Source organism: Takifugu rubripes, chromosome 2 (genome assembly GCF_901000725.2).
Source record: "Takifugu rubripes chromosome 2, fTakRub1.2, whole genome shotgun sequence".
In the NCBI taxonomy this organism is placed as follows: Eukaryota; Metazoa; Chordata; class Actinopteri; order Tetraodontiformes; family Tetraodontidae; genus Takifugu; species Takifugu rubripes.
In genome coordinates, this window is record NC_042286.1 from 3,034,513 (window position 1) to 3,053,951 (window position 19,439).

The window sequence follows — 19,439 nt, forward strand, 5'->3', positions numbered from 1 at the left end:
CCCCTGATAAATGGACTGATAAAAACCAGAGAAAAAGCCCGAGAAGTTACCTGAGAAGCCAGTGGACAAACAGTCCGAGAGATCTGCTTGCAGCGTCTGCAAGATTTCCAACCGGGTAAGAGAGGCCAGGCCGGTTTCCTGAGTGAAAATCTGAGGAATTATTCATTGTATCTTTGTACGTTTGCAGATTGAGCATGAGGTCAACCATCAAGGTCGTCTGCACAGACTCTGTAGTAACGCCTGTTTTGTAACATGGCGCAAGATTCGGCAGTTGGCCATGAACTGCTGCGAAGGCTGCGGCCTTTATTGCAATAGCAACTCGGGGTCCTGTCAGACGCTCACAATTGAACGAACAGAGCTGAACTTCTGTGGTCCCACATGCGTCAGTACATACAAACAGGTTTGTCTCAAAGCATTCCCTCTCACATGTTTGCTCACCGACGACACGGCAGGATAAACTATAAAACGCTGAGAAAATATGCAGCAACATTAAATCCAGATCCAGGTTCGTCAAGCGTTGAAATGTGTTATTATCCAGACATGCAGGAAGATGGTGGAGTGTGCCAACTGTCACAAGGCGGCGATCGTGGCGTCCACCCTCATTGAGCGAGATCAAAAGGGCAAAATTCAACTCTACTGTTCGAGCGCTTGCGTGGAACAAAGTCGACCAGCCCAACACATCCTTAGTGGTGAGTGACGCAGTGAGAGTCCATTATTATTAATAAATTTGATTGTAGCATGCATGAAACAATCTCTTCTGTGTCAATGTAAGTGCAGGACTGTGATACTGGAAAGTCCAGTTTGATCAGACGTACACAGATCACATGACCTTTGTTAAAGCGTGCTTTAGAACCCACAGCGCTGGTTAGTACTTGCGTTCTAAGGTGTCTTCATTTCCCGCAGGTGCTGCGTTTCCCTGCTGCCACTGTAAGGTTTCAGCCGTTCCTCAGTACCACCTGGCCATGGTCGACGGCACCATTCGCAATTTCTGCTCCTATGAATGTGTTCTGACATACAGGGTATGTTAGACGGGCCTTTTTGATGCGCAATTCCAAATGGTGCAATGTCTGTTTTCATGTTTCTGATATTCTTGTCAATTTTCCTTGGTGTTTGAACAGAAATCCGGACACACTCAAATTCAGACCTGGTGAATGGAATCTCCCCTTGCAGGGACCATTCTGTACTCAGACAAGGATCCCCTGCCAACTCACTCCCCCCGTCCCCCAGGACTTGTCTTCAACCCCCACCAGGGTCACCATCCCAATCACACCTCGGTGCCCCCACTGGTCCCGTCCTGCACGGCCCTGTCTTTTCCCTCCCTCCCAGGCCAAGCTCAGGCCAAAGCACCTGCAGACGTGCTGCAGAAACCAGCAGAGGGTGGGGCCAGTGACCTTTCCAAGCTGACCTGCCACCAGTGCAACAAACAATTCACCATTAAACCAGTGCTTTTCAGTCACCAAGTAAGGAAATAACGGGGGCGTAGTTGAACTGAAGCCCACACAGCTAACGGCATCATCTCTTTCCGTTCTGCAGGGTCGCATCTCTATGTTCTGTAGTCGGACATGCTGTGACCAATATAAAACCCAGAGGAACATCTTGGCCACGTGTGAGCACTGTAAACAGGAAAAGGTGTTGTTTGACACCATCAGCTATAACCAACAGGACCTAATGTTCTGCAGTGAAAGTGAGTAAACATCAGTTTTGGCTAATGCACCTGTTGAATTATGTCTTAATAGTGGGACAGATATTTGAGCAAAACATTCACCACAGCGACACATCGTGGGCTGTAAGGAGAGGGTTCTCCATCTCATTCTCGGGACATGGCACCAGATAAAGTGACTTCTTAAATTTTTAACTGTTTTTATTCTGGGGAAACTAGTTTTTGAGGGTTTTTTTCCTTGAAATTTAAGAAAATTTTGGCTTCAAAGGATTTTAGTCTGAGCTTAGTTCCTCTTTGAGCTCCAGCTCTTGCTGATGTCCTTTTCCCAAACATGGCCCATTTAGTAAATTCAAGCAATTTAACAATTGAAAATGGTGAATTTAAGATGCAGACTCCAGGCTCCCTGCTGGATAAAAATGCATGTTGAAAAGGTCATTTGACTTGGATTTTCCTCCGCATCTCAAGTTGGAATTTTTTTATTAGTCTGACATTCCTTGTCACATTTTGCAGTCTGTGTGCGGAATTTTGCTAGTTTATACGATGACATGAGGATACAATAATAGCTCTGTAACTACCGTATGTTGAGTTTGTCCCCTTAACTTGTGTTCCAGACTGTAAGCTGCTCTTTAGGTATGAGCTAACATCTCGTAATAACGCCCATCCCTGGCGTCCCTGCACTTACTGCTCTGGCTTCAGCCTGAAGATGCTCCACAGCCACTATGGAGGCAGAATGGAGGAGTTCTGTAAACCCCACTGCATGTCCCAGTACACTGTGTTGTATTATGGGGTAAGGAGTCTCAACACAAGTTGGCATGTAGTTGAACTGGTGTGTGTTGACTGTCTATTCCTAATCTTTCTTTCCCTTCTCATGGCGCGCCCCATTCAGATGGCGAGATGCGACGGCTGCAGGAAGCAGGGCTACATGACCGAGAAGCTGCAGTGTTTGGGGTCTGTCCGTAATTTCTGCAACCTGTCCTGCATGCTGCACTACTGCTACATGCATTTTGAGAAAAGCCGCCACAGCAACGGTATTGGAACGGAGCAACAGACTCCAGCAGGTGAACCGTTGCGTCACACCGGGCTTGGGCCAAGCAACTACTGCTAGAAACCGCAAATTCAGTTTGGGTACAAATTAAAACGGCAATCTGTTCAGCCGAAGTGTACACCCAGGACATGTAATGACGATACAAGCCAGTTTAAAAAAAATTCCGCAACAAAATAAAACAAAACAAAATTGGTTCTAACTTAGGTGTGCTCATCATTTTTTCCAGCTCCAGTCCACTCTAACCATTCCTCAAAGATGAATCCTGTCATAGCTGATGTGGTGTCACTGGCCAACGGCTCTGCCGCTCAGCCCAGTGTGTCAGCAGATACTGCTTTGACTGGTTAGTTCATACACGTAACCACGTGGGGCGTTCTAGAACACCAAGTGTTCCGTATTTAGACAGCAAGACTTTTCTTTCACTTTTGCCACCTTAGCACAGTGGATGTAAAATGAGGATTTGCAGAGATCGGGTTGGTCAATGTCTACTTAAAAACAAGTGAAACCTTTGCGTTTCCCTTTCTCAAAAGCAATTAAAAACATTATTATATGTTTGTTCAGTGAACTCCGTTTATACTATCAGATTCTTGTTCTTTTTAGGGGCCCTTCCATCCGCCAACGATGGCAAGAACCTCGACCATGTGAGTATATACACGGTACTAACCCTGACTCCAAAAGATGACTACGAAGCTGGTCTTGGATGGACTTAGAATCGCTGTATTTTCGTTGGCTGTGTGCAGGGCCAGCACCCAGACCGATGCTATGCTAGTGCCTATATCCCGCCGACGTCAAATGAAGAACAAGTCGGTTTTGTGTCGGCCCTTCACGACAGACCAGGAAAACCTTTTGCCAGTTGTCAGAGAACTTCGATTGAATCGTCCAGGTACTACTACCATCAATACAGATGTTTGAAACAAAATGATTTTCTGCTGCGTTGAATCAATTAAGGGGCAGCGGGACACGGCAATGATGTTCCACTCACAATAAAGAAATTAGGCTTATGATGACACACATATAATGCACCCAGATTTCTCTTTACCTTTCACTTGAAATATACAACTGAATAAAAAAGTTAGGCTTAAGTGCACGGCGTGTAAACCTTTTAAGTGAGCGGACTGATTTTGCTGTGTGTTCAAACGGCGCTCAACCAGACAAGTTGCTGATTGTGGTGTGGGTTAGCCCAGATGTTTAGCTTGTTAGCGGAAGGTGTGCCTTTCGCCAGGAATGGAGTGAGTCGTGAGGCTAGGTTCTCTTCAGGTGTGCTGGCTGCTTAAAGAGGCTTCAAAAGCTCTTTGTAACACTTTGTCTTGAGCGTATCTCAACTCCAGGTGTTAAAAAAGGCAACTGTTTAAAAGGTATCATTTTGCTAAGAAAACATGATTTTTCGAATACATTTATACATGCACTAGTAACAAATTTGCATGATTACTGAATTCACAGCACGCAGTAACATACCAATAATCCTCTTGAGCTGTAGTAGCATTTCTAGTAGCCATTCTTTTCTTTTTTTTTTAACGCCATGATGGTGTGTGCTTTTGTACACACCGTCAAATCCATTCATTCATTTTCTTTTGGTTCATTCCGTTATTCATTTTTCACAACCAGCTCTTTCAATAAGTGCACCAGCTCAGCTAGATAGCTCCTCGAACCTCAGCCGGACGTCTGCAGAAGCATCCACAGCCCCAGCCACATCGCCAAACCCACCTGCGCGCCTAACAGGACGCCATTTTCTCGGGAAGCGGGAGAGCGGCTCTGACTGTAAGGTGTGCTGCCATCACAAGAGGAAAACGGCGGCGGAAGAGGAGCAGGAGCAAAAGAAACAAAAGATGGAGGAGGCTGGCAGAACCTCGGATGAGGAAGAGACAAATGGACTAAACCTGGATAAAGTGAATGGTGGAGACAAAGAGAACTGGGAGAGGAGTGAGAAACAAGGGAATCAGACTTTGTATTACTGTAAAACATGTTCAGGAGAGCCCAGCCTCTGTCCTGTGCCCTGTTTTGAAGTCTACCACACCAGACTGATCTACAGAACAGCACCTGAACTGGAAACAAAAGGTAAGTCCTCGCAGTATCACAGCCCACTAAGACTTGCTTATTTAATGTGGAACGTGCTAAATCCCCCCCAAAAAAGTGCCAGCTAGCATCGCGTTGATATTGAGCAACATTAGAAAAACTCACATCGGTGCTTCTGAATGAATTGAAAGCACTTGTTAGGAGGTGAAGCGCATCACACATTTTTCTTTCCACAGCCTGCTGATCTGGGGACAAGTTCTGCCGCACCTCCCCCCAGCTCAGAGACCACCAGGACGACTGCTGCTAATCATCACTACAACATCCAGCTCACTGTGTTTTCGTGGTTATCCGTACAGGCTGAAGTCAGAACCTCCGCTTAAATCAGACAGAATTAGACCCAGCTGTATCTGCACGCCATCGCCATGGAAACGACATAAAGATACGAATCACGTGCAGATTAAAAATTTCCCAAAATGTGCCGTTCGTGATGATAAATATGGGTCGGCTCAAACTAATTTGGACAATGCAGGGCCAGAGGGTTTGTGGTCCAGGAGGCGGACTCCCACGAGCAGCGAGGAGGTCACTGCAGTGACAAAGCTTCAGGAGGGAAGCTCACGCGGACTGAAATTGAGCTCATCCAAGAATGTTATTCAGGAGGTGTTCTGGATACAAAGCTGCATCATTTTATTAAAGAGCAACTGTGTTTCCGTGCCACTGTGGAAAATCTGCACACGAGATACGCAAATGCAATATAACCAGTTTTACCTCACCGATTCCTGTCAATCACCCCAAGCTTTTCCTGTTATGCTGCTTTTATCATGTGTTTTTAAAAGCACATTTCAAAATGGTGGTTGGTGCTATGGGACACCATCAACCTTCAGTTGTTTTATCCTAACAGTTGCTGGTAAATAACCTTTTCCAGCATGGCCGATTCTTTCCAGACATTCCCAGAATCTTTGAGCTATGACTGAGCTCCCTTTACAAGAGTTGGGTCTCTTTCTAACAGTGTCGATCTAAAAGCACAGGTTTTAAACTTTATTATAGGTTTTTTTGCTGGAGGGTGACCCACATGTTCAGTTAGAAAGTCTGCAACAAATTGTTTCTGTGATGCAAGCAGAAATTATGGGGGCTGATTGTTTATAAAATCACTTTTGGAGTCACATTTATGACTCCTCCATGTTTACATTTTTAAGTTATTTCTGCTGCCTGAGGAAGTCAGCTGTCTGTTTACATTTATTTGTCATCTTTTTGCATTTCCGGTGCTTTATTATTTCTGTAGGTAAGAGCCTAAAACTGCATGTTTGTGTGTCCTTGTTCTATTGGAAGAAAATTTGGTTATTGTTGGATAGCAGCTTTCATTTTTAAATAATGGCGGATAATGAAATGGAACTGAGGAGACTGTAAGAAAACAGACACACGACCGGTTGTTTGTTTTAATCTATGCAATTTCTGGATAACAGGCAATAAATATTTTCCACATAAGGATGAATTTGATTTTTTTGTTTTGTATAAGCAACATATGGGCCAGCAGAGGAGGACCATTCTGAAACATGTCTTCTCAGATCCAAAAATGTCTTCTGTTTGCCTCAGGAAAGTCACACCATGAGTCAATAAGCTACCCCTTGATGCTTCTCCAGTAGCAACAGGAATTTACACTGGTGCCATTAAACAGCTCTTACAAAGCAACATTGAAGGGCAGCTTATTTTTTACATAAAGATGTGTCAGCGTTGCCTACCAGCATGGCTGCTCACCACTCGTCTTGTCCACGTCTACCTCTGTGTGTCTCCCTCGTGCAGCATTGTCTCAGCCCTCAGGTAGCTCTGCAGAAGGAGAGGAGAAAGTGAAGGTGGTAGTGGTGCCAGTCCCAGTGCCGGTCTTCATCCCAGTGCCTATGAACCTGTATTCCCAGCACACACCTGTTCCAGTGGCGATGCCCGTACCCGTATGTTTCAGTACTTGTGCGAGTTTGCTGGGCCACAATAATGAACTTGTTTAAAGTTTTCATCTACCGTTGTGTTTATTTTTGTTGTTTTCTTACAGGTTCCAGTACCCATGGTGGTTTCACCGCTGGTCAAGGACATGCAAGGACGCAGCGGTCCAGTTTGAGCCTTATCAGCGAGGGAGGAAAAAGCTATACAAGTGCCTGCTTCCACTGCAGGTTGGGTCTCGTTCTTGACTACTTGGCGGTTCACACTTTAATAAATTTTTTGGTTTTTTTCCCCATCCTATTGGTGCTCAAAAAGAAAACTTTGGGATCAGAATGTCCGGTAGAAATGTAGTATTAAGAAGCATGTTGCATGTTTCCTTCCTCCTTCTAGATTTTATATTTTGAGTGGTAGCTCAGGCTGTTGGAGACTGGGTTGAGAATCAGAGGGTTCTAGGTTTGAGCCCCCAGTGCAGACAAAACAAGGAAGGTGCCAGAACACCTTCATAGCACTGCTGCGGTACCCTTGAGCAAGGTACCAAACCCACAATTGCTCATATTGGGCTCTGCGATGACCTGGCGACTAATCCAGGGGTGAGCCCTGCATTGTGTACCCTCCCTGTGACCCCGAAAGGTTAAAGTGGTTAAGAAGACAACAACCATGCTGATTCAAGATTTTAAAGGTTTTCACTTTAATGAGCAGAATTTAAGCTCCTTGTTCTTTTTCCTGAACAGCTGAAACAGACCAGATGGGTCTGATATTGGAAGATCAGAGGCCGTGGGCGCCGATAACCAATGAAAGCGTCAGGCGCGCTGAAGCCGGCCCGCCAGTTGCTACAAGTTCAGAGGGCAACACGGAGATGAGCGATGCCAGAGCTAACGCCAGGCTGAAGGAGAGCGCCACGACGAGTGAGCCACCTGCCAACAGCACCTCCCATCAACCCCGTCCTCTCCAATGATGGACTTGGAGACTGATTTCCCATCTGGTGAGACCTCACGCAAACTGAAGTCTGCTGCAGATCTCCATTGTTGTATTCGTCCACCTCTTCACCACCCACTTTAGTAGTATTCATACACATGCGGCTACTCTGTCTGTCTGTGAGCGTGCACAGAATCGTTTGAATCAGAAGCCGCCGGCACCACAGCGGGGAGTAAAGAGACCCAGAGACTGTTTCACCAGCAGGAAACGGGTACGACCACGCTCACACCCCTTAACCTTGGGAACCTTTTCCTTCTCTAGTTTAATTACCGTGAACACGCTTCTCCCTCCATTATTATACCGTTTATACACCGAACTGCATTCCACTGCAGTAGGATATAGGCGCAATCCTCAAGAGCCCAATTTTGGACCCTAGCAGCTTTGCCACAGCGCCATCTACTCAATTGAACAACTAAGGACACATTTCTTTAGCAAGTCCTCAGCACACTTGTGAGTATTGACTAGAAAACAGTTTTATTTATTTGTCTATGAAAGTGGAACAGTAATTCCGAAGCATGTCATTTTTCATGACATAAACAACAGTTATGGGAGCGTATTTAATCTATTTTTGGATATTTATTCAGCTAAGCTTAACTTTGAGTATGTGAGAGCAGGTTGTTATATGTACTGTAGCTATAAAGTCTATGAAGTCAACGTATCTTCCAGATTTACCACTTTATCCACAGTTACAAATGAAACATGTGACACTGACTAAGGTGTTTACGTTTGCATGTAAATGCATGCTTTATGTGTGTATTAAAGTGATTTAGGGGATGCACACTTCTTTTAATCCAGAACATTATATTCCAGATGTATTTTATTTTGTATTTTGTCTGACATTCTATCTCCTTTTTTTAGAAGCACCATCCAAGAGAGGCTTTGCGTCACCACCAAGGAGATGATTGCTGAGTAAAGACGTAACTTTATATACATGAACACCCATTTATTAAAGGCACTTTTGTTAAATTTTGTTAGTTAAAATATGCAGATGAAAATTAAAAGTAGAAATGAATGTGATTCATGTTACCAAGTATTGGATTAAATGTTATGATGCTGATATAACATGTTATGTTATATAACCCACTGCTGTGTGTAACGCTGTTAATGTTGGTGTTTCCATTGCTGTCAGCTGCCTGAAACAAACCAAGCATAAACTTCTGCCTCTCCTTTGACGTTGGCATTGTTCATTTTCGCTATTTGTTTTAAACCTTTACATCTGTTATTGACGGGTCAAATTACTTATTGCTTAAGGTTCGTTTTTCACTTTTCTAAGACTCACATCAGATATTTTTGTCTCTTCAGGTAGTTTTCATATTGACGAGATTGTATTCACTTAATTAAAGGACCTAAATTGTGTTCAAAGGTTCTAAAACTGGTTAAAACACTTAATTTTTTTAGAATAATCTCTACCTGTAAGATACAACACTTTGTTTGGCCTGGTAATCTTGTTTTTCAAGTTTTTATTTCCAAGAACTCATAAATGAATCACACGTAGACTTAATTGCACCTATCCCTCCAAACACGTTAATATCCATAAATGTGAAGTAGTCCTATAAAATGATGATTGATGTGGATTGTTTAACTTGAATTGTACCATTAGTAGAAATAATTAACTGTAAAGTCGTGATTTCATTGATTCTAAATACATTTTTGAATGTGTGCTTGATGCTGTATTAATTTCTAAAAGGATTTTTAGAATTTAGTGTCCTATTAAGTGTTTTGGGTTAATTTGCTGCTTCTGTTAAAAACCGATAAGGCTTTTTATAAGCAAGATCTAAAGTATTTAAAGATTCAATATTTTATTTTTGTAATATATTTGCTTTCACATTAGTGTTGCTTATGCTTTGAACTTGGTTTACTATGGAGGTCCATGTTTACAGATGTAGATGGTTTGATGTCATCACTGATTTTGATTACATGTATTTTGAAAAAAAATCTCTCCCTATATATATATATATATATATATATATATTACTGTGAATAATCACAGACAAGCCTTTGGCTTATTTTTTATTCTGTCTATCCAGAGTCGAAGGCGGACCGGTCTGTCGGACCGCACCGCCACGTCGAGTCCAACCGCCTCCAAAGTGAACCACCTGTATGGGGTTAAAGCCTGGAAGAGCTGGGTCCAACAGCGGGACAAACAGCAGCCGCAGAGTGAGTCTGCTTTCTACTTCCTGTCCCTGCTTGGCTTCTCTCTTTCCAACTCGCTGACTGTTCACCATTATTACGGTCTGGTCCATCCAGTAGATGTTAAAGAAGATATCCTTGAGTGCAATTCTGTGGAACTAAGCTTCGCACTAGCTCGATTCATCCAGGAGGTTAGGCGGCCGAACGGGGAGACGTACAGCCCAGACAGCATCTTCTACCTGTGTCTGGGGATTCAGCAGGTACCAACACTCATTTACATCCGGAAATTGGCTCTATTGCTGTGACTGTGCGTCGATTCCTCACCTGCTCTGCCTGGCTTTAATTGGACAGTACCTGTTTATGCAAGGCCGGATAGAGAACATCTTCACCGATCCACTCTACAACCAGTTCACTGTTGAGATCACACAGATGCTGCGAGTCTGGAGGCCTAAATTATTACCTGGTGGTATGAATCTTAACCAAATGACACATTTCCATTCAAATTCTATCAGCCAACCATTGTTGTATTCATGCTTCAAAGCTTTAAATCTCTTTATAGCTATAATTAAGGTCCACATCTAAAGGGATTGTCATGGTGACAATCTTCCATTGTCTCTATGGAACATTTATCAGTTACCTTTGTTCCCTCTTAAACTTATATTTAACAATGGTTTTCTCTTAACACCTGTTTGTGAATATGGACACATACCCTACATACCCTGGACCATCAGTATTTATTTCTTCCTCAAGGCGGTGTTGTCTCATCTCGTGTTGCCGAATCCCACCTGTGGGAGTGTAAGCAGTTGGGCGCCTACTCCCCCATCGTGCTGCTCAACACGTTGCTTTTCTTCTGCACTAAAAAGTTTGGTTACACCACCCTGGAGCATCACCAAAGGCTTTCTTTTACCAACTTCACCCGCTGCTCCAAAGCCTGCAGCCGAACAGGCAAAGCGAACTACCTCCTCCACAGAAGCAGCACCGCCACACCACACAGACAGGAGACGGGTACGGAGGGTAACACAAATGCCTTTTTGCTCGTCCAAAATCAAAGTCAGGGTCTTAAACCTCCTTTTCCTTGTTTGCAGAACATTTGAGAAAGCGGCAGACGGCAGAGGAGCTGGAAATGCATCAAAATGTGACCAACCCCCTGCAATGTCCTGTCAGACTGTACGAGTTCTACCTCTCTAGATGGTGAGGAGTACACACAAGCATTCAAATTTAGGCTGCTTACGCCTCTGAAAAAAGCATCCAGTATCTGTAATGTATGGGAGTGAATGCCTCTCCTTCATGGTTGTCTTCTCTGTAACAGTCCAGAGTCAGTCAAGAAGAGAACTGATGTGTTTTACCTCCAGCCTGAACAGAATGTGCACACGCACAGGTCAGTCCACACATTGTTTACAGCGAGTGATGAATGACTATTGTTGGCATGTACAGTAGATGGTTGTTCTGGTAGATTGGAGAAAGTGCTGCAATAGTGTAGACAATAACAAGGCTCCTCAATGAACAGATCACCTGAAAATTAAAGCCTGTTATCTACTTCACCTTCACACGTTTCGCTCTCCATTAAAGCTGGAATCCGTGATTTGGTTTGCAACAAAAATTGCTCACTTACAGGAGATCTTGCCTCACAAACTGATAGCATCACGAGCGGAAGGTGAAAAAACTCCAGTCACTGTAGGACACCTACTGTCCATCACAGCTCAGAGAATCAAGAGTAAACCTACCTGCTCCCTGATCCCAATCATTGGGCAGGACTAGGGTTCTGCACTAGTAATGCTTCAAGCATGCTCTGAAGTAACCATTTCCATTTCTTTTCAAATACATGAACAAAAAATAGTGACTGTATTCTCTTTAGTGTAATTTTTTTAATGTGTTTATTTATATTTTATATTCATTTCTTGACCTCAACAGCTCCCACTGGTTCACTTCCCAGCCTCTAGAGGGCGCCACTCTAGAGAGCATGCTCACCCGTATCCTGGCTGTCAGAGAAGTTCTGACAGAAGTGTCCAAGCGTCGATCTTCAGCCACCACCGGCGGGGAGAGTTTACAATGAGACGGACTAGTGCCCATGCACATTCACTTTATTATCTTTTCTGCAGGAGAAAGGTGGCTTCACTACAATGAAAGGACATTTTGTCACAACGCGGACAATTGCAACAACTTTCTGACCCTTTGAACTGCGTTGGTGGTACAGAATCTTCATTTCATGCCCGCCTGTGCCACATCGGTGTGGTGCGCTCGCCTTTGTGGCCTGTGGCAGGTTTATTCATCATGAACATCAGTTTTTATGTGAGAACAGGCAGTTCTGACAGATGAGCACTTATATCCAACAGGCACAGTCAGATCACCTCATTAACAAGCCTGACCTGTTTTTAAATTTCCCATGAGTCTGAATTATAATCAAGTTAGTATTTATTGTTATTGGTTACAGGTTTTAAAGGGTGTTTTAAACATTTAAACTGCCTTCAGCAGATATAATGTGCTTTTGAATATGACCAAATCCTTTATTTATATATGGTACCATTTAGAATTTGGAATCTGGCAGGGAATAGCCCCATCTCACCACCGGAACCCTTCATCCAGACAAAGAGAAATGATAATCCATTATTACTTTGAGACAGGAAGCTCAGTTTTACGAGAAAGAAAAACTTTAAATGTATCCTAACGTGCGAATTGAAAGTTTTTGGTTCCACCTGCGGTGTGAAGAACATGCTGTAACCTGAGACCACACTGTCACAGCAGCCTCTATTGGACTTTGTGACATCCTCAAGCCAAAATAATGCACAAGTCAGCCAAGATTATTCCCTTTTATTGTGTTTTTACTCTACATAGCAATAGAAAATATGGAGTAATATTCCTATTTTTCCTTCTATTTCCTGTTTATCACGTGTCTCTCTTCTCTTTTCTGGTCCAAGTTCTCTCACCCTCCCTGATTCTTTTCATCTCGGTGTTGAGAACTGTTGAAACAGTTGAAGCTGGGCTTCATTTCTTAACATGGATAGATTTCAGAGTATAATAATGTATATCAATTTTACTGTTTTTAGAAATGCATCAGACTTTTGCTTCTTCCATGTTTGGCAATGTCTTCAGCACTTTTTACATTTTTGTCAGTCTCTCTGTCTGTCCCCCCCCCCCCCTTTTTTTTCTTTTTGCCATCGGCAGCGATAATAAGTGCTCTGATGCCGTGCCTAACACATAAGCCACTGTATGAGCAGCGGTGGTAAGGTTCACGTTTACTGCTGCCAAATATCTGTAGCCGGTGGTAAAAACTGTAGCCGCGGTGATGCAGAACTGGTGATAAATGGAACGTCCAGTTGGGCTGTGAGACAACCGTTACAACACAGTCTTCTTTTTTTAATACAACTGTCCATCTGAGTTCAACCAGGATATAAAAACAAATATGCGTTTAGTCAGAGATATACAGTGAGATTTAAATTTATCATGTACTGAAAACATTACTGTTGTGTTAAGGGAATAAAGGACCACGTGGATCAATCACAGAGGTGCTTCATTGTCTTCACAGCTGTTTGTTTCATGGGTTATCATTTAATTTGTTACTATGTTGTCAATGTGACATTGACCCTAGAATCCTGTTTTATGTCTATGTTGTACACTTTAAACTACTTGTTGGTGGCCCAGTCCAGAAGTTGGCGGTGAGTCGTGCCGAGATAAAGCCTTAACCGGAATCGCCACCGTCCAGACATCTGTAAGAAGACTGATGTCTCGAAACAGCGCTGTGTTGTACACTGGTGCAAATCCAATCCTTGTTGTTATCACTTTTCCTGCTGTAATCACACATAAAGCTCTTCAGACAGAAGGTGGCTGAAGTCAGTCACAAACTGCATATACGTCCATTTAGTTAATATAATAAGTCTCCTATTCTTTGTTTATCTCTTCGCTTGCAGGGAGATAAAATTTAACAGGTAAAACTGAAAGAAAATGTGATCATGGGAGTGTAACTGAAGTATGTGCAGTTTTCTAAACGGATTAATAAACTTCAGTTATTTGTGTGAACGCTCTGTTTCTCTAATATTCAAACGCTCAGTTTAGGCTTCTATGGAGAAGCGATACTGCAACTAAAATCCTAATTTCACTGTCATAAACTATCAGCACTGTGTGCGTTTTGACTCCTAAAAGGCATAAACGAGGACTTTACTGTTCTTTCTGTTTTGTAGCCCAACCTGGCCTTGACTGCATGATATAAACTCCAAAAATCGATTGTTAAATTTCACGGGACCATTAAAAGGGAGTCTTTAATTGTTGCACGAGTCTCAACTGTTAATGTTAAGTGCTCACTTGACATCCTGCAGATTGTTCATTAATTCTCACGTTGCGTTCACGGACCCCGATAAAACGTGCGTTTTTCAAACTGCGACGGCAGAAAGGTGAGTAATTGGGCGCCGCCGCCCTTATTAACTCCCCGTGGTTACATTTGAACGTCGCATCCCCGCCCACATCATTAGTTAGCTCAGGTATCAGAGCGGGTACGTTTTCTCTCGTTTCCGCTTTTCTGGTTAATTAATTAATTGATTGACTTCTGCATACTGAAAATTCCCGTTTACGGTCACCTTTTGTGTAATATTAGTAGCAGAGTTAGCTTAACCTTGGCTAAAGCTCAAAAGTGTTAGCTGGCTCACCCTTCCGATAAATCCCTCCTAGTTATCAATCGATAATTTAATGTGTTTGATCTTACAAAAACGATAGATTCATATGTAGATATTAGACGTAATTTCTGCAAACTGAACGCTGGTCTTTGTTTAGCCTTTGCAGCCAGATGTCTACTTAAAACGCGTCTTAGATGGAGCCACCAGCGCCATCGAACCCAGATTAGAGAAGTTCTCACCAACTAATTAATTCGTAAGTGCGAGTCTGTACTTTAAGCGTTCTTGTCCTGTTAATTCCGGTCAAAATTCAAACTCACGCCTAAAAGGCGACTAATTTGTGTGGCCTTAATGTCAAATACACACTGTCTCTACAGAGAAATGAGCAAAAAAAAACAGTGTCTGTTTCCACAACGCTAAAGAAGACTGGTTAAAATCTATATTCTTTTTGTTTCAGTTCACAACATGGCAGGACACTGGCACTATGGAGATGTGCCTTCAAAGTGGAGGGATAATGGGTCCAGGATGCCTTTCAGGTTAAAGTGGGACCAGGTTCAAAATCAAGGCCGTGCTCCAGGAATAAAAACCAGATTCACCTTTGACCCCTTGGACGCAGCTGATGAGTGTGCGTCTCAAAGCTGGGGTCCATTTCAGCCCATCTTACCCCCAGTACCGCCCAGGCAAGCCGTGAGAAGAGTAAAACCAAAAGAAAAGTGTGTCAGTTGGAGAGATCTGGAAGAGGATGAGGGTTATTTCTCACCCTTCAACAAAGATTTTAATGCTTGGAATAAAACCTCCCGCTGTGTTTTCTCTGGATCTTCCTCCAGCCCTCTACTCAACCATAAAACCTGCTTCCGGCCTGGAAGTTCAGAGTCGGAAAGTCATGGGCAAACACCACCGTCTCGCCTAGACGAGTTCTTGGCAGACGATGGTCACATAGTAAGTGGGTCGATTTTGCAGCCCCTGAATGCTGCTGTTGGCTCTCTAGATGATGACCGATCCGATACAGGCCTCCCAGTGCTGCAATCCTCAATGTGTGCCAGTGTCCGAGTAGAATTAAATTGTGGTAGGGAGCAAAAGAGGCAGGTGTCAGTGGAGGTGCAGGAACACATGTTGGAGACTGTCCATGGGGATTGGACCACGCTTGTTGAGCAGGACTCCACTCTGGACACCAGTTATGAGGCCACATTTCGTCTACAAGTGAAGGTAACTTGTCATTTTCAGTTTTTACAGATAACTGTGCACAGTATTGTATTCAGGTGCAACTTTTGTATTATTGAAGGTAAAATCTGTCGACTTGCTTCCTGATCAACCGACTAATTCATCAGGAAATCCTTCACGAGATACCATGGACCGACGGTAATACGCCATCTCGCCACTAGGGGGTTTCTGCCACTCCCTTGAGTGGTAATACGCTGTCCCGCCACTAGGTGGAAATACAGCACCATTATAACGGTATTGAAGGCATGACAAACCGGTGGAACTCAGAGAAATTAGGCAACTAATATACTTTAATTATTCAATGTTTTCCTTATTCAGCAGCGAAATGGACTGGGCACATGAGAAACGCGTCTATCTTGATTCAGTCAAAAAACACGTCAGTGGCAATCAAGGAGGGCGCAAGGGTAGGATTTTGTCTCAGCTCTGTGCTTTTTACCCAGAATATTCCTGTTCTTCCACAAAGATAAGGTGATTTGGCAACATGACGACTCATTAGCGGAGCTCAATTAATGACTGCTTCAGTTGCTCATTGGGCTTGTGTGTAACTCGGTGTTGAAGTTCTTAAAGGAAATTTTTTTCCTGGATATTTGAGTGAAAACAAACATTCTTTTACTACATTAATATTCTAATTTTAACTTGTTTTGTCAAACTTGTTTTCCAAAATACCCCCCAGCTTTCTGTATTTGAGAACAGCTAGTGAGTGTTTTAATATGTATTTTTAAGTGTTTTGATATTTTTTCCAGTTAAAAGCTCTTTTATCTGCTAGATGTGATGACCGAGCTGCTGGACCTAATGACTGAGACCAACTGCCCTCCAGGCAGCAGCACTTCCCAGCCGCAGCATCCCTCTGACCTCACATCCAGGTACACGGCTGTCGCGGCGTCGAAAGTTGTGTTTTTTGTCATAATCTTACTTACGGAATTGTCTGATTTGGCACTTGTTTGTAGGAACTACCAACGACGTTTTCGATACCTGAGACCGTCGGTGACTCTGCAGGAGTGGCAGCTCAATAACTGCCGGACAGGGAAGCGCTTCGCCAACGTCTTGAAAGACTTTCGGAGTCATTGTAGTTATTCCTGATTACCAGCTCATGCTTTTGCTATATGAGCAGCCAAAGCACTGTTTAAGCTCTTTTTGTGTGTGTTTGTTGTTGTTGTTGTTGTTGTTGTTGTTGTTGGAATAATCATGTTTTTTCTAATGTGCTTGTTTATTCTTCACGAATGGTTTGGTTGTTTTTTGCATATAGAAGCTCTGCTGGAGGTCAGACGTTGGGTCACATTCCACAGCGGACACGCTACAGTTCTGTAGCTGTATGCTGTGAATCAAGAGACGCTTTTGGAATTTGAGAGAAGTCAAATCTGTTTTGCTATTTAGAATTGACACAATGGTTCCAAAATTCTTTTATTTTTTGGTCTCAGAAACTGGCAAGATCTTTTGTTTTCTGGTCAAATTTAAGAAATGCTCAAAATAAAGCCCTGCCTGTTCCACCAGTTTTTACTGTGGCCACTTTGTTGCTGTTTGCAGAGTCTTGGTAGAACGTCGGCGCTGCACAGGTGCAGATGGGCAGACGTATGGAAACCCACTTTCCAGCACGGCTCTCATCCACTGAATAATTCAGGCTCTTAAAGTATGCATGCAAAGCACTCCTGTCTGCACATAACGTGGGGGAAGCCTGTTTCCAGCCTTAGGAGGAACATAAGCGAGTGAAAGCCCGATGACACGTTCTGTGACGGGTCTCGCAGGACCTCCGGGTGCGGGTGGGTTGGCCTTTTTCCTAATGCGCCCATTTGCTCTTTATGATCATCGAAGATCTACAGCGCAGACTGAAGAAGTCAAGAGCTTAAAAACAGCTGTGGAAAATAGTTTTATTGTTTTGAAGCATACACAAGTAAGCGTACACCACATCCTTCATAATAAGCAGAATCTTGTGCATAATGGTTAAACCATGCTAGCCCTCTTGAAGCAACTGCGGTACGGTGAATATAAACACGGCACCAGTCATTTTTCTGTAATTCCTCCTTCCTTTTGTTCACCTGTCTATCATGGGATAGTCCAACCCCTCAGTAATAAAAGACATCGAGTTTCTCAGTATGATTCTGGTGGAAATCTGCATGTTTCTAGAACTGGAACGGAACTTGTCTGTGAGTAACAGTCGGTAAAACCAAACGAGGCTGCCTTTTTTTGTCACTGCAGTGTATAAAACAGTCATGTATAGATGCTGAACTGGTTTAATAGTCTTAAATGAAATTGGTGGCCCCGTTATGGGGTTTAGAAAACATGTTCTGGAAGCTAGAAATGACTCAAACGAGGGCGATTTCCACAGTTCTCCAGCATCAGAGTTGGGTGATATTAAACTGCAGGAGTGTCCGCACCATTAAAGGCTTCATGGACATTTTTTGGAAGAAGTTTGCACTTGTGCCAAGAGCTTTAAAAAGGACTGACAGGATGCTGAAGGCCACAACCGTTAAGGGGTTGGGATTTGGACGGATACCAGGATAATCAATCTGCCTGCAGTGATGTCGGGGGACAGATGGTGATGACAACATCTGGAGCAGCTTCATATTTCCCCAGAGGACCTTGTCAGTCTTGTCAAATGTCCCTGTCAGAATGAGTGAATGGATGCGTTTCAGGGCGCTACGCAAAAGGTGAGAACTGGACAATTAGCTATAAAAACAGGATGTTCAGCGCTGCACATTAAAATAGATCACTGGCAACACAATGGGTGGAAAGTGAATATTTTAGAATACAACAGAATGAAGTTGCTTTGACAGTTTTAACATTTAAATTCTTTTTATTTGAAGTATGTTTTGCAAATGTAGCTCCTGAGAGATTTACTGTTTTTCCATTCCTTTGGGGAATGACGGTGAGAATTACTTTTACTGGAAATTGTCGGTATAGAAATCATCCAGAAATGTATTTGGACTTTTGTTGCTGAAGGTCTTAGAGAAGTACTGAACAGTGCATCATGTGGCAGAGCACAAAAGCATAACTACGCAATGAATATATTTTGTTTTCCATCATTAAGCATCGTATGAATTGCTCCAGGCAGGGGGGGCCCGATCCAGTCCTCGAGGGAAACAGAAGAGCCGGGTTTTACTCCTACCAGGTAGAAAAAGCTTCCTCTAGGAACTTGGTAGAAGACAAAACCCAGCTTGTCTGTGGCCCTCGAGGACTGGATCGGGCCCCCCCTGCCTGGAGGCTGCCCACAGCGTTCATTACGTTTTACTTGACTGGCCTTTGCTGGAAATATGGCCACCATAGACAGGTCTACTCTCTTCAGATCATTACACATCGCAAAGTCTTACCTTAAAAATGACAGCACAGTGCTATGAGACGGCTCCTCTATGAAAGCGACGTAATAAAATCGGGTTTAAATAAGTCGTATTCTATGTTAGCGCTCAATACATATGAGGCTCCTCAACAAAATGTATTTACACATTGAATGTCGCAGCTCGCGTATTCACACATCTGGACGTATGAAAGCTAAGGAGTTATGGCCGGTTACGTTGAGTGTTTCCCTTTTATCCCACAATGACTGAAGATAAACTGTCGTTAAGGCAGCACTACTGAGATTGAATGGGCCCTCAAACACACCCTTTACCGTCCACAAATCCACCTCGGCCACAGTGGACCGTGCTGGTCACTTTTATTTTGCCATCTTCAGTACAAATGTTGGCTTTGTGGTTTATAAAGTCTTGATAGAAGCCCTTCTGTTCATGCCATGAGGATAAAAGTCAGGGTGGAGTTAAAGTTTTTCAAAAGCATTGACATTTTTTTTTAAATTTAAATTTCTTTTCCTCAGACGGAGTAAATGTGCGCTCTGTTCGTGTTTTCATTGCATGCTGGCAGGTCTGCCTCCAAGAATTTC

General features: G+C 43.3%; 4 protein-coding genes across 4 annotated transcripts; all 4 read left to right on the plus strand.

Moving 5' to 3' along the window:
- Positions 1-26: 26 nt before the first annotated feature.
- Positions 27-1,151, plus strand: LOC115248831 (zinc finger MYM-type protein 4-like). The gene is made up of 5 exons (XM_029832710.1): positions 27-115; positions 188-400; positions 539-689; positions 904-1,019; positions 1,119-1,151. The coding sequence occupies exons 2-5, from the start codon at positions 278-280 to the stop codon at positions 1,149-1,151; spliced, it is 423 nt and encodes a 140-aa protein (XP_029688570.1). The 5' UTR covers positions 27-115; positions 188-277.
- LOC115248832 (zinc finger MYM-type protein 4-like) lies at positions 1,152-3,614 on the plus strand. Its single transcript, XM_029832711.1, has 7 exons — positions 1,152-1,460; positions 1,534-1,684; positions 2,272-2,447; positions 2,547-2,718; positions 2,932-3,045; positions 3,303-3,343; positions 3,444-3,614. Exons 1-7 carry the CDS (start codon positions 1,152-1,154, stop codon positions 3,612-3,614), a joined length of 1,134 nt encoding a protein of 377 aa, XP_029688571.1.
- A 3,775-nt stretch (positions 3,615-7,389) lies between these two features.
- Positions 7,390-13,763, plus strand: LOC115248833 (zinc finger MYM-type protein 3-like). Its single transcript, XM_029832713.1, has 9 exons — positions 7,390-7,443; positions 7,753-7,830; positions 9,647-9,776; positions 9,867-10,009; positions 10,101-10,215; positions 10,500-10,754; positions 10,835-10,940; positions 11,059-11,127; positions 11,661-13,763. The coding sequence occupies exons 1-9, from the start codon at positions 7,390-7,392 to the stop codon at positions 11,800-11,802; spliced, it is 1,092 nt and encodes a 363-aa protein (XP_029688573.1). The 3' UTR covers positions 11,803-13,763.
- A 389-nt stretch (positions 13,764-14,152) lies between these two features.
- On the plus strand, positions 14,153-17,063 carry LOC105417897 (uncharacterized). The gene is made up of 6 exons (XM_011614505.2): positions 14,153-14,233; positions 14,808-15,556; positions 15,633-15,709; positions 15,890-15,975; positions 16,338-16,434; positions 16,519-17,063. The coding sequence occupies exons 2-6, from the start codon at positions 14,816-14,818 to the stop codon at positions 16,649-16,651; spliced, it is 1,134 nt and encodes a 377-aa protein (XP_011612807.2). The 5' UTR covers positions 14,153-14,233; positions 14,808-14,815; the 3' UTR covers positions 16,652-17,063.
- Positions 17,064-19,439: the final 2,376 nt, after the last annotated feature.

Excerpts from the sequence above, each read along its gene's own strand:
- LOC115248831 (XM_029832710.1), top strand. The coding sequence starts at position 278 with ATGAACTGCTGCGAAGGCTGCGGCCTTTATTGCAATAGCAACTCGGGG. Across the intron at positions 401-538 it reads GCGTCAGTACATACAAACAG|ACATGCAGGAAGATGGTGGA; the intron begins GTTTGTCTCAAA and ends GTTATTATCCAG. Across the intron at positions 1,020-1,118 it reads AATGTGTTCTGACATACAGG|AAATCCGGACACACTCAAAT; the intron begins GTATGTTAGACG and ends GTGTTTGAACAG.
- LOC115248832 (XM_029832711.1), top strand. The coding sequence starts at position 1,152 with ATGGAATCTCCCCTTGCAGGGACCATTCTGTACTCAGACAAGGATCCC. Across the intron at positions 2,719-2,931 it reads GGAGCAACAGACTCCAGCAG|CTCCAGTCCACTCTAACCAT; the intron begins GTGAACCGTTGC and ends CATTTTTTCCAG. Across the intron at positions 3,046-3,302 it reads AGCAGATACTGCTTTGACTG|GGGCCCTTCCATCCGCCAAC; the intron begins GTTAGTTCATAC and ends TGTTCTTTTTAG.
- LOC115248833 (XM_029832713.1), top strand. The coding sequence starts at position 7,390 with ATGGGTCTGATATTGGAAGATCAGAGGCCGTGGGCGCCGATAACCAAT. Across the intron at positions 10,941-11,058 it reads GAGTTCTACCTCTCTAGATG|TCCAGAGTCAGTCAAGAAGA; the intron begins GTGAGGAGTACA and ends TCTCTGTAACAG. Across the intron at positions 11,128-11,660 it reads CAGAATGTGCACACGCACAG|CTCCCACTGGTTCACTTCCC; the intron begins GTCAGTCCACAC and ends TGACCTCAACAG.
- LOC105417897 (XM_011614505.2), top strand. The coding sequence starts at position 14,816 with ATGGCAGGACACTGGCACTATGGAGATGTGCCTTCAAAGTGGAGGGAT. Across the intron at positions 15,710-15,889 it reads CGAGATACCATGGACCGACG|CAGCGAAATGGACTGGGCAC; the intron begins GTAATACGCCAT and ends TTCCTTATTCAG. Across the intron at positions 15,976-16,337 it reads CAATCAAGGAGGGCGCAAGG|ATGTGATGACCGAGCTGCTG; the intron begins GTAGGATTTTGT and ends TTTATCTGCTAG.